General features: G+C 37.7%; 1 protein-coding gene across 1 annotated transcript; it reads left to right on the plus strand.

The window, feature by feature from the left end:
• Positions 1-11,166: 11,166 nt before the first annotated feature.
• Positions 11,167-12,111, plus strand: LOC144376796 (olfactory receptor 10A3-like). The gene has a single exon (XM_078045074.1). The coding sequence runs from the start codon at positions 11,167-11,169 to the stop codon at positions 12,109-12,111; it is 945 nt and encodes a 314-aa protein (XP_077901200.1).
• The last annotated feature ends 6,338 nt before the right edge of the window (positions 12,112-18,449 follow it).

Below are 18,449 nucleotides of genomic sequence, written 5' to 3' on the forward strand. Positions count from 1 at the left end.
CCCTCCTCCTCCCTGCCTCTGCACTCTCACTGTCTATTTCTCATCTGTCTCTTGGTGAGAAACCCAACAGCTGGCTCAGAGACTCACGTGAAAGTGAAGTATATGGTGCTCAGGGACACCAGGGCCGCTACAGTCACACAAGCCCAAAGGCTCGAGAAAAGCCAGGATCTGGCTGGGGGTTGGGGTGGGGACAATAAGTCGTCTGATACAGTCATGCTTCGCTGCCTGCTCTCAAACAAATGAGAGCCAACCGCTCCTTCTCCTGGGTTGGCACCCAGAGTACCATGACTACAAGTGTGACATCATAGGGGTTCCGGAATGGGGGCTCTGGCTGCTTCCAGTGCCCTCTGATATCAACCCTCCTCTGCCCTCACATACACACTTGTAGACTGGGACATCCTGCTCTTACACTGGTGGCTTTGTTGGAGCTTGTGAGGATGGGATGTAGTTTGTCCCCCAAAGGTTCATAGGCTGGAGGCTAGGTCCTGGGTGCGGCAGTGTTGAGGGGGTAGGACTTGCAAGAATTGGGGCCTATTACTGGTATGTGGTAGCTCATCATTGGAACCTGGCTCTAGCATTGTGGCCGACATTTGATATTATCTTAATATAAATGAGATACATTCTGGCTTCGATGACTTCTTTTTTGTAAATATCCTTATAACTCTCAATACTCAATATAATATATATATATTAATATGTATATTAAAACATATATTTATATATTGTATATAAATATACATCATATATTTATATTTATATATATTCCCTACTGTTTGAACACAATTGTACAAATCCAACTGGTCTTGCAAGGCCACATTTCTCTCAGCAAGTCCCCCAGTGAGTTGCACTCTGAACAATTTTTAATCTAGCTGTCTGTTTCTCCGCTCTCATGGCACACAGGGGCTGTTCCTCATGTATGTACTGGGAATGGGTTGCTCCAGAACACTGTCACATTGCAGATCCTGTTGAATATGTCTCAGTAAGACTTGAGCAGCTGCATCTCACAAGTCCCCTGGAGATGCTGCCATTGATGGTTTGAGGACCACATACTAGGTAGCAAGGCATTAGAGAAAAGCATAGCTCCAACGGAAGAGTTTGCACGTTTTGATAAAATATAAGAAATAGTTTCTTAACAGAGCACGATAGCATTAAACCAACTATTCCTGATGAGAATGTGGAAGGCCCATGTCTCAATGCAATCCTTGATTATACCTCAAAAGGAAGTAAGAGACAACTCTTGTGCCAAATCCATTTTTCTTTCTTTTTCCTTCCTATATTTTTTCCTTTTGTGTCTAAATATATAATTTTAACTCTGTTTTGTTTCTTAACTTCTTTTATTCTCTATTAAACTTCTAAGAAACTTTGTTTAAAATATTTTACTGATTACTTTTATAGTTATACTTACCTTTGTGAACCATCTAACTCTTCATCACTCAGAATGCTCTTAGTAAAGTAAAAGATTATCAATATTGGACAATCATTTTTGAAGGTATATGCAAAAGCTTCTACTATTGTGGGGTAAGTTAGAAAAGATAACAACTCTCAATACTCAATTATTGATTTCTTACTGTATATAACACACACACACAAACACACATATTATCAACATTGTATTCCTTTATGAAATTATTTAAAGACCTTCTTCATAAAATGCAAATAAATATTGGTTGTTTGATATTTCATTCTGATTTTAAGATTATTTATTTTGACGTATTTTGTATAGATATTGATATAGAAGTCAAATTATGGTGTATATTTTCTGGAAATAGATTGTTTTGTTTGAAAAGCAACCAAAAAACATAGTGATCTTTTTTTTTCTTTTCTCATCAGAGACAAAAAAATGACACATGCAGGAAGTTTATGGGAATAAAACTAATTTTTCATAGTTTAAAAAAAAAACAAGAATTGGGGCCTAATGGGAGGTAATTCGGCCACTGGGGATGAGGCCCTTGGAAGGGAGTAATGGACTTCTCATGGGCCTCTGTTAGTTCCTGTGAGAGGGGGGGTGTTATAAAAAGAACAAGACTTATCCTCCCCAGTTTCTGGCCATTCAGTCTCTACCCCTTGCAGGTCCTCCCACCATGATGCCAGTCACCATGTTGTGATCACTCTCACCAAAGGTCAGTCTCAGGGGCTGCCAAATGTTGGACTCTTGAGTTAAATAAACCTCATCTCTTTATAAAGTACCCAATCTTGTGTATTTTGTTTTTAAGGGATACTAAGTTTCCTTACCACATGATACAACAGTCTAGTAATGCATTTCCCTATTATCAGCATCCAGGTCATTATCAGACTAATGTGATTAAGGTGATGGTTCAATAAATATATAGGTTCAATAGGTTTCTATGTATCCATGGTTTTATTTTGATGTGGTCATTTCCTCAAAGTCATTTCTGTTAGAATGAATGTTATTTACAGTTGTGTGTGTGTGTGTCTGTGTGTGTGTGTTGGTTGAAATCCTATCGAAGGCCTTGCATATGCTAAGCATGTGCTCAATCACTGTGCCACATGCCCTGCACTTTTTAATATATTTTAATTGCTATTGTAGAGTTACTTCCTTGTATTGTTGTAACAGTTCAAACTGACCTGAAGGCTCACTGAGATTCAGTAACAGCTATAGCCTCAAGAGACCAATCAATGGTGTGTGTGATTTTTTTTTTTTCTGGATAGAAAATCTTTTCAATGAATCAGAAAATAAATTATTATTTTCTAGCTCAAATGAGCTCTACTTCTCACAGTGGGATATACCAAAATTGTATTTCTCTTGGTGTTTTTTACATATATTTACAAAATGATGCATAGATTTTCTGGATACTCATGTGGCTATATTAAGTATTGTTTTCACTTATGACGATTATTTCAGAGTACTTTGAATTTTCCTTCATAGGTCAAATTGACCTCAAATTTATCTGTGAACAATAAATGATTTTTTACAATTCATTTTGGGAAAATAATATGATTAAAGAATTATTCTTATTTTCTATGGCCCTTACATCACATGACTTATGGTGTGAACTTTTCAGGGGTAATATTTTCACAGGTGTAAAATGTGGAAGTTCCATTCTTTGATGTTTTTCTATTCTCAGAGAATAGTAAGGTACCTGTTTACCAGGACCACATGTGTTTTAACACCACACTATTCTCTAAGATTATTCTTTTATCCTGAAGTAGTGTTACTTAATTCCTGCTCCAGGAATAGTAATAGAGGTGTAAAAGATTATTCCATTGTTAAAAGACTGTTTTTAAGTTTATCAGTACTTCTGCCAAAAGTAAAAATTGGAGGTATAAAATGAATTGGATTTGCAGTAAAATAATTTCACCTGAAAATAAACACAAGTTTGAATCATATTTGAATGCTGTACAATGTTCCTTTCATGAGGGCATTTGATTGGCATTAGCAAAGTCTTTCATTGTATTTTTGTGACCTAAAGTTTCCTCATTGTTTATATAGAGAGAGTGATCAAATACTGCCTTTGAGGAAATAAAATATTCAAATGCCCAAATCTAAGTACAATGCACAACTTAAAAATACATGATTTTATTTTAATCTTTATTCTTTTTTCATTTTTTCACTTATATACTGAATTAATATGTTTATATTATGAGTGAATCAATACTTTGAGGAAAATACAGTTAACTGTAAGATCTCTTTCAGTCAGAAGATAGTTTCTTCCTATCTGATGGTTAAATAAAACTCCATTGTGTTTACATATCCCATTTTCTTTACCTGTTATCTATTGATATACACCTAGACTGGTTCTACAATTTGGCTACTGTGAATTGTGCTGCTATAAACATGGGAAAGCATGTATCTAAAATATGCTGTCTGTAATTCTTTTGGATAGATACCAAGAAGTGGTATAGCTGGATATTACAGTATTACCTGTTTAGTTTTTGGAGGAACCTCCATTCGATTTCCATAGTGCCTGTACTAATTTACTTTTCCCACCGACAGTGGATAAGGGTTCCTTTTTCTCACACCTTTGCAAACATTGTTATTTCTGTTGAGATGGAATCTCAGCATAGTTTTGATTTGCATTTCCCTTATGTGTAAAGATATTGAACACTTTTCATACAATTGCCATTTATTCTTCTCTGGAGGAGTGTCTGTTAGGTTCATTTGCCCACTTACTGAATTGGTTACTTGCTTAAATGGTGTTGAGTCTTTTGAGTTCCTTATATATTCTGGATATTAATCCTCTGTCAGAAGAGTTGGCAAAGATTTTTTCCTCCCATTCTGAAGGGTTCTCTTCCTGCTGTTGTTTCCTTTGTTGTGTAACTTTTTTGTTTGGTGTCATTCCTTTTCTTGAGACTTGGCATTACTTCCTGAGCTCTAGGAGTCCTTGTTGCCTGCACCTATAGGTTAGAGTCTCTCCTATGTCCTCTTCTAGCAGTTGCATGACTTCTGGTCTTATTCCTAGGTCTTTGATCCAATTTGAATTGATTTATGTAGGGTGAGAAAGAGGGATCCAGATTGAACCTTTACATGTGGATATTGTTTTTCAAGTACTGTTTGTTATAAAGGCTTATCATTTCTTCAACAAAGGTTTTGGGCAATTGTGTCAAGAATCAGATGAGTTTTTTTTTTAAAAAAAAGGAATACGATGAGTGAAGCTATATGGGCTTACATGTCTCTTCTTCTATATAAATTTGACAGAAGGACTTATTTTATGTTTCTACTCTTAATACCAACCATTAACTAATTTAACATTAACTTGAATTTTCCTCCCATTCTGAAGGTTAGCTAACTAACCTTCATTAACTTGAATCTCATGCCAGTTAGTGAGATGTATTCTTGAAATCACTTTCTGCTGGTTTTGAAGTTGACATACACAATAAAGTGAACTTTAAAATGTAAATCTGTAATAACTATCCATTTAAATATTTTAATTGGTGTTTAGTGTCCACTCATACACTTGCTTATGTTTTCTGATGAAAATTCTGCTTTGAATTGAGTCACCTCCATCTGGCCTGGAGCTGTCAAGTCATGCCTCTTTCGCTGTCTGGTATGTTTGTAACTTGCTGTTTCAGCTGGATAATTCTTGCTGTTTCTTCACATCTCCTTAAAATGTCATCTGCTGAAGGTGGCCTTCCATGATCTGTTCTCAACTACCCATTTCCTGTTATCTCCGAAACCTGGACCTTACTCCATACCCTTTTATCTTAATTTTATTTTACGAAGCAGAACATACTTTTCTTTTCCCTAAATGTAATTTGTACTGGTTGCTGGGATAATAAACAGAGGTAGTTTCCATGTGATAGAAGGTGGGGAAGGTGAAGGCCCCATTAGCTAAGCAGGATAAAGTGCAGGTATAAGCTTGAATTTACTAATGGTATATAGTTAGTATTTATGGCACAAAAACTGCTTTTTTTAAAAAAAAATTCATTCTGATTGCAGACCATTTTCCTTATATCTTGAGTTTTACCTGTCCCCACCCATCCTTACCAGTGGGAAATGGAGAACAGTAGAAGAAAGAAGCAGCATGTACGTTTGATGTGGGATTTGTAGTCCTATATTTATAAGTGCCTTTTTAAATAGCATGTACAGTTTGTAGATCAAAACACTCCCTCTGGTCCTTGTAGGATACTTATATCTTGAGTCTTTCTCAAGCATTTAAATGTGATCTGTGTAATGCTGGAAGTTTCATTTGATAAGCAGACAATGTTAGCTTCAAGTCTTGGTCCCTTGGAGCAGGGTCTGGCATAGTCACAGAAATAATCAAGGAGAACTGGTAGCAGAGCAGTCCTCAGGAGGAAGCCCTTCCAGTGCTTCACAGCTGAGGGCTAGTGGTGGGGGGGGTAGGGTTTGTTTCCTCAGCTGCCTTCCTGAGTGTCCCTGTGTTGATTCAGCCCTCTGGACATGGAAGTCTCCATAAAGAGGTTTGATCAGTCAGTCACATGCAAAGATACAGGGTATCTCTTGGGACACTGGTGTGGCCAAGTAAAGGAGATATTCCATTTCTATGATATGAAAAATGATGTGTTTATCATGGAGTTTCCATATATCAGAGTTAAGAGCACGTTCTGGGTCTTAGAGATTCTCTAATGTTGATCCTCCTGTAAGATACTCACCAAGTAATTTTTTCAAACTTCTTGAACTCCTCTTGGGAGGAACTTGTATTCCTGAGGTCGCCCAGTTCACCTTTCCATGATGGGTGATGGGGCAGCTTGAGATGGAGGGGCAGCTTGAGAATTCTCTTAGAGTTGGAAGTTGGGTTGTTGTTCATAGTTTCTAGATGACTCCTGAATTTACAGGCAATCACATATGTGAGTTCAGAAGAGCAGCAACTTTTGTGTAAAAAAATAAAAACATATATATTTCTTTCTCTGTTTCTTGATTTGTTGTTCCAGCTTTCATAACTTGATAGCTTTTGTTAATGATACAATTGTATATCCCAATCTGTCTTATATGATTGTTTGGCCTGTTGCCATTTGTATTTTGGTGGTAGCTGTGTGCGTGTGTTTATTGATTACTGTATATCACTTACTCTTTAAAGAAGATGCTATGGGGTTCAATTCGGAGGAAAATTGCATTGCCCCACAAGTGGTTTATTGGAAAAATGGGGATCGTGTGTTTTTCAGCACTTAATATCTTGGCTGCATTTTATTGTGCATCACAATTGTGAGGAAAAAGGAAACATTGAACCATTAAGACTATAACAATCATGTCTAGTGGGAAATTAGTGAAGAAAAATTCTCATTAACTCTCAACATAATCTTGGTTTCATTAATATGGAATCTTCAATATTCAGATTATCATGACTACTTTAAACAAAATATAAATAAAATTAATTGTGTGATATTATTTAAGATTAGGTATACATATTCTGCTTCATTAAGGGATGTGTGGAATATCTTTGTCTTTTGGGGATAGATCATTCATACTTCTAGTCATGAACTATGTGCAGTGTTTTTTGGGTTTATAATGGTTAACCTAGATCAAATTTATTTTTGTTGAGTCTTTATTACATAATAAAATTGATATAAATATTTAAATTATGCATTGGTGTTATTTGCATTCATATAGAATTGAATAAATTTGTGTTAAAAATTACAAAGTGAAATGAGATCACATTAATTCTAGCAGGGTTTTAAGTATGTGTATGGCTGTAGTCCTACACTGCCTACTCAATGATTTGTGATGTATTTTTGAAGAGATAGTAAATTGAAGGGGTCTTGGTAAATGGTGACCATGTAGTTTGGGCCAAGGGATAACCTTCTTCTCTGCTGCTATGGCCACTTTGTTCTTATGGCAGCATGCCACCAAGGGAGTAGCTGCTGAGAGAGGCTGGTTAAAATCAATAACTGAGCCTCTAGTTACCTGGTTGAATGTTACTGTGGGATGCCAGGACCTTCACACTCTATATCCACTCAGTATGTCTTAACCCTAGGCCTTGTGGCTGCCAGATTTTCTGTCTTTTCTTTCAGGACCAGTAAATTCTTCTTTATCTTGTGGCATTACCAACCTCCTCATCCATACCCTCACATTCAATTCCATGACTTCCTCCTGCCCTTTTGGTACAGGGTGACCAGATCATGCAGGTCTTTACGGGTGTAATTCCTTTGTTCTTTAGTCCCCTTCAGTGCTTCCCTAGCTGTGCAATGCTGTGATGGACCCTCTTTTATAGGCCTGGCATAAAGGATATAAGGTGACTGCAGTACCCTTCTACTTGTCTGCAAACCTGATGCCACACCTATGCTATTGTCTTATTGCTCTTAATTGTAAGAGGTTGGTTACTGTTGCAGTGTCAGAATGGTCAGAGAAGTCTTAGAAAACAAAATCTTTGTAGGCATCCAACCAGCATCCTCATACCATGTATCAAGGCCTTAGATTTTTTTCTAGCTCTAGCTCCCTCTTTGATTAAATAGCCAATTTCCGCTGAATTTCAGGTACTGACTAGAGAACTCTGCAATTGATATCATGTCCCCTTCACTATTCTAGCCACTTTACACTGAGCTGAGAATCCCGGATCCTCATATATACCCTGTGAGATTAATAATAATGCTTTTCTTTTACATAGAAAGTAATAGAAGCAGAGAAATTCAGTGGTGTGCTCCAGGTCCTATAAACCAGTCCAGAACTTTTGACTCCAAATCAATAAGTTCTATGCCTGAAATCAGCCTTATGTAATGACTCTTTTTCTCAAAAATGTCAATGACTTTGTATTTCTTCTGGAAAATATACAAGTTTAGGGCTCAGGGGCATCCAGACTTAAATCTCAGAGGCTTCAATCCTCTTGCCTTTACTTAATTCCCACCATTGCCCAAACTGTGCATTCTGTCCAGTTGAATTCTCCACCTGTCACCAGCTTTTGCTCACACCTCCGTGACTCCTCCCTTCTTTCCTTGTTTACAACATTCATTCACTCTCTGATTTCACAAAACTCCTACTGGGAAACGTCGCATTAGAGTTGAGTCTCGTATGTACAAGGCCTTCAATCCCTGTGGACACATGGAGGGCTGGTGCTCCATGTGTGTTCTCTCGAGCTTTCTTCCCTGAGAGACCAGGTTCAAGCTCTGTAGCTCTCATACAAAATATGAGAAGGTTTGTGGGAAGCCTTCCAAGTTCTCTCTAAAGGGATTTTCTGGGACACATGAATCTATGTCATAGGAAGTCAAAAATCAGTGCACTGAATCAATAAATTGCATGTATGAACAGGTGTCTTTTGATCAGCGGTGAGAGTGCTGTTAAAGTAGCAGGCAAATGACAGTCAGAGTCAATGGGTAAGACAGTGCAGTTTCTTTTGGTGTGCCTGTTAGTGGTTATTTTCATTGAGAGTTCTCAGTGAAGGCTGGTAATGCTGTTGAAGACATGCTTCAGTGCTTAGGGCTCAGTAGGCAAAGCTGAAATGTTTGAAGCAGACTTATTGGTTTGATTATTCAGTTCCTTTTTTTTTTCAACAGAAAAGTGCAGATCATAATTTGGATCATGAAGACTTTGCATAAACTAATGAGCAAATAAAAAGGAGAGCAGCATTGGTGGTCATTTGTGACCACAGAATAGGTTTTTTGTTGTTGTTCTTTATTATTTAAGTATATGTCTTGTTTGTAATTGACACATAGTAATTTCACATATTCTGTGCCATTCCAATGCATGCATGCCATCTTTAATGATCAGATAAAACTCAATTGGCATTTTTATAACCTCAGATGTTTATCATTTCCTTGGGGGGGGCCACATTTAAAATCCTACTACATTTTTGAATTTTGCAATTAGCTTTTGTGGACCATAGTTGTCTTACTCTATTTTTATACATATTTTCTTCAAAAGATACTTTTAATTGGTATTACAAAGGTTTCCAATTTTTAAAATAATGCTCTAAATTTTGGAAATGTTAAAATTTATCCACTTCAAATATTTGGAACTAAGTCTGCATTTTGCTTATTGTTATTATTACTGCCATTAAAAATGAGTTTTGATTATCTGGTCCTGCAGAGTATATTTTAGTATTTTTTAAAGGGTTTTTTGTTATTGAAAAAACATATAATTTTTCATGGTTTGCACAGGCATTTGATTTGAATATGTGACTAAGGTCCAACTCAGGAAAAAGCAATTTTCCTTTTACTGTTGCTAATGCCCTACAGATCTGCACTTAGGATATCATTCATCTTCATGTTGCTGGGATCCTCTGTCCTGCTGGCTCTTTCAGCTACTTCCTGAATTTCATCTGGTTTTCAGAACATCACAGAAGATACAGTAGGCTCTATTCTAGTTGTATTGTCACCAAGGACCTTTGCCATGAGCAAGTGTGTCCTGCTCTGTGCCTTCCTCCTCCCACCTACTGCCCCTTCCACTCATGGCATCCTGTGACTGTGGTTGTCATCTCCATCTCCCCATCCACATGTAATCTTTCCCTCATTTAAATTGTCTAAATCCCCCATGATTACTTGCCAGTTGGTTCTCAATTGTGCTGTATACTGGTTTCACTTTGCTTTAACACTATTCTTTAGAGTCTCATTTTCCTAATGTATTCCATTTATTTGTTTAAAATTATTGTTTTAAAATGTGTAATAAAGTGGAGATTGTTGTGGTCATTGTTTAGATATCAAAGAAGCAAACAAAATCTTTGCCCCTGGGATAACTGCTGTGGGAATGATTTGTATAAAAGTATACGTAATGTGACTTGGTAAAAATGGAAAAATACAGAGCATTGTATAAGGGGTAAAGATAAAGAGTTTGGGGACACTATTTTTTGTAGCTTACTGGTGAGGGTCACAGTTATTTTAGCTAGTGTGTTTAGGTTTCTGCTTATGATGCAGAGTATAGAAAATGGTAGGTCCATCAGAGCTTGTTGAATAATTAATGAGCCCATGAATCACTTGATGAGGAGATTGGGGTGAGAGAAGAGAGAGAGTGGGAGAGAGTGGAAACTTTGAAATTGCAACTCCAGATTGACTAAAAAGTGGGTTTGTCCTCAAATCATCATGGTCACAAAGAATAATCTTGAATCTCTGGGGCTAAAAATTTCATATCCCAGTAAATCCCAAACAGAATTGGCCAAAAATCAATAAGAAATTAATAAGCCTGAAGCCTATTCACATAGTCTAGTGTTGTTTTCTGAGAGAGGTGCATTTGAATACAACTTTCCCTGAAAATTCTTGTGGAATGTTGTCACCTTCAAATGTCACACAAAGCTTATTGGTTTTGAATCTAATAAATATTTACATAAATTTACATAAAATTCAATATAACTGAATTATTATAAAAATTTGGATTAGCTTTTTTTTCCATTTATCTTCTTTTTATACTATATTTTCTATCTCTCCATTTTTATATATACATAAGTTGAATAAAATGAAAAATACCTGTGGTAATAATACGGGATTAGAACCAGTGTTAGAAAATATCTATATTTACTTAGAGTATATTTAGTTTAAAACTACATAGTGTATAAGTTGCAATAGAACTTGATAGCACTTTGCACTTTTAAGTCCAGATTTCTAAATAAGAATTCTTCAGGTTTCCTTTTATATTAGAAATAGTCACTAATGTTAGTATTTTGCCTTTCTCTAAATGTTTCAACCTCAGTTTTTTGGAAGATGTTTCCTCGTTTCATCCTCTGCTAGAATTTCTATGCAGAATTCAGGCTGCTATTCTCAGCCTTTGGACTGTGACTTTATTCTTTGATTATGTCTGCAGAAACAATATAGGGCTTCTGTACTGCAATGAAAAGACAAAATCAAAGCTCTGTGGTTGAATTCATCCTCTTGGACTTCTCTGACTTTCCTGAACTTCAAGACGAGATCTTTGGGGTTTTCTTGGTTATTTATCTGATGACCCTGATGGGAAATGCCATCATCATAGCCACCATCTTGCTGGACCAGACCCTCCACATCCCCATGTACCTGTTCCTGCAGAACTTATCTGTGGTGGAAGTGAGTTTCAGTGCAGCCATTATGCCTGAAATGCTGGTGGTCCTGACCACTGAGAAAACTACAATTTCTTTTGTGGGCTGTTTTGCACAGATGTATTTCATTCTTCTTTTTGTTGTGAATGAATGTTTTCTCCTAGGGGCAATGGCTTATGACCGATTTGCTGCCATCTGCTGTCCTCTGACCTACCCCATGATTATGAACAAGAGGGTGTTTGTGAAATTAGTCATGTTCTCATGGGTCTCAGGGATCATGGTGGCTACTCTGCAGACCTCATGGGTATTCAGTTTTCCCTTTTGTGGACCCAATGAAATTAGTCATATATCTTGTGAAACCCCAGCAGTGCTGGAACTGGTTTGTGCAGATATCTCCTTGTATGAAATCTATGCCTTCATAGGCACCATTTTGATTATATTGCTTCCTTTCTTGTTGATACTCTTGTCTTATCTTAGAATTCTCTTTGCCATCCTGAAGATGCCATCAACAACTGGGAGGCAAAAGGCCTTTTCCACCTGTGCCTCTCATGTCACATCAGTCACCCTCTTCTATGGCACAGCCAGTATGACTTATTTACAGCCCAAATCTAGCTACTCACCAGTAACCAAGAAACTGATGTCTTTGGCTTACACATTGCTCACACCCCTGCTGAATCCCCTTATCTACAGCCTGCGAAACCATGAGATGAAAAAGGCTTTGGTGAAATTATGGCGGAGAGCAGTGGTTTTACACACAGTCTGACTTGTTAAGAAGCTATATATTTGCTTATTACTCAACAGAACTCTGTTTGAATTTAATAAGTGATGAAAACAGATTCCATTTCTTGATATTAATGAGTTTGCATTGTTGTATTCCTTGAGTTTGAAATGTATCAGGAGATTCTTCTCTTTTAATACTGTGGTGTTATCATCTGTTTTGAAGAGATACTAAGTTCCTTAGCACATGATCCAATAGTCTAGGCATGCATTTCCCTATTATGGGCATCCACGTAATTATCAGACTATTGTGATTAAGATTATGTTTCATTAAATATCTACTTCAATAGGTTTCTATGTATTGATGCTTTTATTTTGATATGATCATTTCCTCAAAGGTCATTCTCTTAGAATGAATGATATTTACACATAAACATGTATGTGTGTGTGTGTGTGTGTGTGTGTGTGTGTGTGTGTGCTGGTTGAGATTTAACTGGAAGCCTTGCATATGCTAAGCATGTGCACAACCACTGTGTTCCACACCCTTCCCTTGTTTATATATTTTAATTGTTATTTTAGAGTTACTTCTTTAAATGCTTTTAACTAATTCTGACTAACCTGAAAGCTCACTGAAATTCACTAACAGCTGTAACCTCAAGAGACCAACAAATAGTGGGTGTGATTTTTTTTTCTGGAGAGAAAAATCTTTTCAACGAGTCAGTAAGAAAATGAATTATTGTTTTCAGGATGAAATGAGTTCTACTTCATGGGCTCATACTGGGATCATCCCAAACTGTGTTTCTCTTGGTATTTATATATTTATGCAACAATGCATATATTTTCTGGACCTCTCATGTGGCAATATTAAGTATTGTTTTCACTTGGAGCCACTACATTACAGACTTTTTTCGTATCTTCCTTTGTAGGTCAAAATGCCCTCAAATTGTTTATAAACAATTTGGTTTTGTTTTGTTTTGTTTTTTAGTTGTGATAGAACTTTATTTTATTTATTTATATGTGATGCTGAGAACTGAACCTAGTGCCTCACACATGTCAGGCTACTATTGGGTCACAGCCCCAGCTCCACCTAGTGGTTTTTTATTAATTATATTGGGAAAATAATATAATCCATGAGTTATGCCTATTTTCTAGAATCCTTGCATTTCCTGACTTACAGTGTGAACTTTTCAGAGTGAATAATCTCACAGGTGCAAAATCTGGAACATTTCATACTTTGTAGTAATGTTCTCTCTCTCTCTTTCTATATATATAGATAGATATAGATATAGATATAGATATATAGGTATATATCTAGATATAAAAAGCAGGCATTGAACCCAGGGGCACTTAATCACTGAGCACCAGCCACAGCACCATCCCTGCTTTATATTTTATTTATAGACAGGCATTGCTGAGTTGCTCAGAGGCTTTCTAATTTGCTGAGGAGGGCTTTGAAATTGTGCTCCTCCGGTCTCAGCCTCCCAAGTCACTAGGATTACAGGCATGTGTCATTGCACCTTGCTAGTACTTTTTATTTTGTTTGTAGTTTATTGTGCATCACAGCTGTGAAGGAAAAGAAAACATAACTTGAGCATAACAATCATATCAAATGGGGAAAGTAGTGAGACTATATTCCAATTAAGTTTCAACATATTGATTTAGTATTGAATATTCAATGTTATTCAAATTATCATGGCTACTAAAGTATAATTTGAATAAAATTGGTAGTGTGATATTAATTAAGATTAGGCATACAGATTCTGCCTCATGTAGGGTTTCTTATAATTTGCACTTGTTATTTGGGGATAAGCTATTCATACTTCTACTCATGAAATATCTATACTGTTCTTTTGGTTTATGATAGTTAACCTAGACTAAATTATTATTTTCCCCTCATTCCTTTTTTATTTATTCAGCAAATATTTATTTTGTAGCAGTGGTAGGGTAAATACTGTTTCAAGTACTGAGGATATAATGGAGCTCATTTCTCTACAGAATTGGTTCACCTGAGGTTTGATCCAACATTCCAAGACAGCTGGTGTGAAAAGTCAGAATGAAGTAGAGAAAAAGGGAGTAAATAAGAAAATGTCTTTTGAGGGATATTATAGAGTATAGAGGGAAAGCTGTAATGAAAGAACAGAATATAAAAGAGAGGGAAAAACAAGGAGAGGGTATCAGGGTGGGATAGGATTTTGTCTATCATTCTGTTTCAGAATGTATTTTTCCTATTTCCTTAGAACAGACTGTGTCTAAGTTGCAGCTCACGCAGGAAGCAGCAGTACCTGGCAAGACCCCCACCCTGTGTGCATGGAGCCTGGGCATGAGTCCTGGAAGTAGGGATGTGAGAGACCCTGGTACTCATCTGTCCATTTTAATATGAGGCTTAGGGAGAGAGAAAAGGACACAGGAAGGTCCCTGTGTCTCTTCACCTATCCTCACCCCAGCCCCCAGGGAGACCCATTCTCTACTCAGCCTTATAAACTTTCTAGGACTGGAGGAGTGATGGACAGGAAAAGAAACAGAAAGAAAACAGAAAGACCCAAACAAGCAGAGATTATGGGGAGGATGTGTTATTTGCTTGGGTATCCCAGAAGTACATTCTCTTCAACCCTATTTCTCTCTTGATCTTTTTCTCCCACTTTCTATGTCATATTCACTGTGGGATGGCACAGCAGGAAGGCCCTAGCAAAATAAGGACTCCTTGACCTTGAACTTTCATCCTCCAGAAACGTAACAAGTGTCTGTTCTTTATGAATTACCCATGTCAGGGATTCTGTTATAGAAGCACAAAATGGACTAAGACACCAAGAAAGAAGTGACTCTCTTCTTAAGGCAAATTAAACTTTGCTCTTTTGTTGGGAATTGCAACTGTCATCTGTTAAATTTGAATGACCAGGCAAGTCCTCTTCTCCATCTCCTTGGGATCATTCTTAGTTCATGAAAATTTTCAAGCCTTACTTATACTTAAGAATGCCTCTCCTAGGGAGTGTGACATTCAAGTGGCTTCTCTTAGGGAAAAAGAACAAATGGATAGGTAGAAATGATAACTAGGAAAGTTGTTTTCATTCTTCCATGGTTAGTTAAAAAAAAAAAGCCCCTCCTCATCCTATTGATCCTTTGAGCAAGGCTCCATCTGCATTAGTAAGAATAAGCTGGGATATGCTGCTATGACAAACAGCCCCAAATTGAGCACAGAAATGCCCCAAATCTTTCTTCATTTAGGCAAGGTCTTCTACAGACTAAAGTGACTCCTTAGAGCAACTGTCCTTGATGCAGGGACCCAGAAATGCAAGCTACTCTAATGTAACGTGCCCACCTTCTTCTCAAAGCCAGGCTTCTTCTTCCTCTTGCTACAGAAGAAGCATTAACAACTTCTAAATCCAAGGGGCTAAGAAATGTTTTTCCTGTGTGCCAGGAGCAAGAAAAGAACAGAAAATAGATTAGAGTTTTACCAACAGCCTTAAATGCACATCCATTGTCTGCTGCCCTTGCTTTCTACTTCTACCTTAACTTTGCTTTGGATTCCACCAGTTGCCCTTCAGAGTGTGCTCACTCTCCCAGTGACTGATGGTGAACCTGGGAAACCTGGCTTTTCTTCTGGGATCACAGGAACTCAGTCACCTACAGGATCCTCTTCCTGGAGAATGCTTTAATGTTTTACTTTGTTTTTTTTTTCTTTTCCTTTTCTTTCTTTTATTCTTTTCTTTTTAAAAAAATTATTTAAAAATTTTAATGGCCAGGCATGGTAATTGACAAGTTAGTGGGCTCTTCTAAAGAAAACTATGGGATCCCTGGTAAATTCTACCAAAACTTTAAATAGACACAACTCCTTTTCAAACTCTACCAAGAAGTAGAAGAGGAAGGAACAATTCCCAACTTACTTTACAGGACCAATATTACCCTGTTACCAAAGCCAAACAAAGACATCACAGGGGAAAACTAAGACTAATACCCTTTATGAGTATTAAATACAGAAATCTTTTTTAAAAAAACCTAACAACTGGGGCTGCGATTGTGGCTCAGCGGTATAGTACTAGCCTAGCATGTGTGAGGCCCTTAGGTTCGATCCTCAGCATCACAAAAAAATAATGAAATAAAGGTATTGTGTTCATCTACAACTAAAAAATAAATATTTAAAAATAAAAACTTAACAACCTAAATTCAGCAGCTTGTTAAAAATATTATGTATCATTGCCACTTGGATTTATCCAAGAAATGCAAAAATGATTCAACATTTAAAAGTAGAGTATAGCTGGGCATGGTGGCACGTGTCTATAATTCCAGCAACTCTGGAGGCTGAGACAGGAAGACCATAATCTTGAGGCCAGGCTCAGCAACTTAGTCAGGTCCTCAGCAACTTAGTGAGACCCTGAGTCTCAATTAAAAATAAATAGGACTGGGGGCAAATCTCAGTGATAAATCATCCCCTGGTTAAATCCCTAGTACACTCCCCCCCCAACAAAATGTTTTATAGGTGATAGTCTGAGACATCATTACCAAACTGGAAACTGGGGAGATGGCCAAGACTGACTCCAGCATCATGCAGGATCACCTTGGTGGTGCAATGAATGCAAGATACATGTCAGACCGTGTCTCATCAGATCATTGTAAGAATCGACACTATTGGTAATTACACTTGTGATTGGGAAAAAACTACTCCAGACCTTAAAAAGCAGGCTGGGGTGAAAGAGTTTGAAAACAGAAATGATAGTTGCCACACAAAGGAATTGATGTTTGCTAATATTTTACACTGAAATTTGGAATACCCTTTTCCTAAGCTAAACATGGTTTCCTGCAGATAACTACTATGTGTTTAAAGGTTTTATATTATAATGCCCATTCTTATCACATACTATGTAGTTAGTTTATAGAGTAATTTACCCCCAGTTTCTTGAACATAGTGTATATCTTTGTGTCTTGGACCTGGTCAGTCAAGCTATTAATTATTGAACACTAAAACTAGGAGAAAATGTCAATTTGTAGTACACCACATTAACAGTGGAAGAAAAATATCATACATGATCATTTGGTGCAGAAAACGCATTTGACAAATCTAATACCTTTCCATAGTTAAAAAAGACACACACAGAGATAAAAGGTAATTCCCTCAACCTTATGAAGGGCATTAATAAAAAATCTTATATTTATTAAAAGTTTCAGCCACAGAAATTAGGCAAGAAAAATATTTAATATCCAGGTGAGAAAGAAAGAAGAAATCACTTGCAGGTGGAAAGATCTTGCATATAGAAAACCCTAAGATAGTCATGGCAGTTAACTCCTGTAACTTGGGAGGCTATGGAGGAGGCTGAGACAGGGGACCACAAGTTGGAGGCCAGCCTGGCCAATTTAGTGAGAGCACATCTGAAAATAAAAAAGGCCTGGGGATGTAACTCAGTGGTGGAGCGATTGTCTACTATGCATAAAGCCCTGGGTTTGATTTGATCCTCAGTACTACACACAATATCTCTCTCTCTCTCTCTCTCTCTCTCTCTCTCACACACAGACACACACACACACACACACACACACACAAACACACACAATTAGAACTACTAATAAATAAGTTCCATTTCTATTTTGTGGAGTAGTCTGAGGTGCACTTGGTATTATCCAGGCTGGTCAGTTTTCTCTCCTCTCATCTCCAGCTTTTGCCAGGAAGCCAGCCAGGTCAGTCACTGTGATTATTACTGACGCCATATTTTAAGGATGAGAGAAATGCTAAGTGTCTTGCCCAAGGTCAAAAAGCCAGACAGTATTGGCTCCTGAGAGCAAGGATCTTCTCCCCTTCCAGGAGGGCTCTGTCCCAGCCTGCCAGCCCTCATAGCCTCCCCACACCCACAAAGAAACACGCTTCTCTGAACGTAGAATAAACAGGCAGAGAAGCGATAAAAAGCAACAAAAAATATATTTTATAAGGATTAGATAACTGTGGAGGTCATGGCACCCCCAACAGGGGATTGAGTGGGGGGGCTCAGGCCCGGGAGACCTCCGTGTAGGGCTCACATCCTGGCATCACCTCGTGGGATGTTGTAGCACTGGGCTGATGGGAAGATAAACACAGAGTCAGTACCTGGGGGCTCTCTCCCTAACCTCCACCCCACTGCTCACAGTCAAGGCCCTCAGCTCCAGGAGGCAGGAAAAAGGAGAGGGTTGACACTACAAGTCATTGCAAGGGCCCTTGGGGGGCACTGGGGGATACCCAGCCCACTGCACTCCTAATGCTCCATTCCATCAGTTTCACATGGGACTGAGTAAAAATTTCCAATTAAAAAAAAAAAGAATCTCCTTTAAAACATTATAAGCTACTGGACTAGTCTCAGATCTCATTAACGGCTGAGGAAGGTAAGGGACTGTCCCAAGACCAACCAGCTAGTTAGCAGTGCA

The sequence above is a fragment of the Ictidomys tridecemlineatus genome, chromosome 4 (genome assembly GCF_052094955.1).
Source record: "Ictidomys tridecemlineatus isolate mIctTri1 chromosome 4, mIctTri1.hap1, whole genome shotgun sequence".
NCBI lineage: Eukaryota > Metazoa > Chordata > Mammalia > Rodentia > Sciuridae > Ictidomys > Ictidomys tridecemlineatus.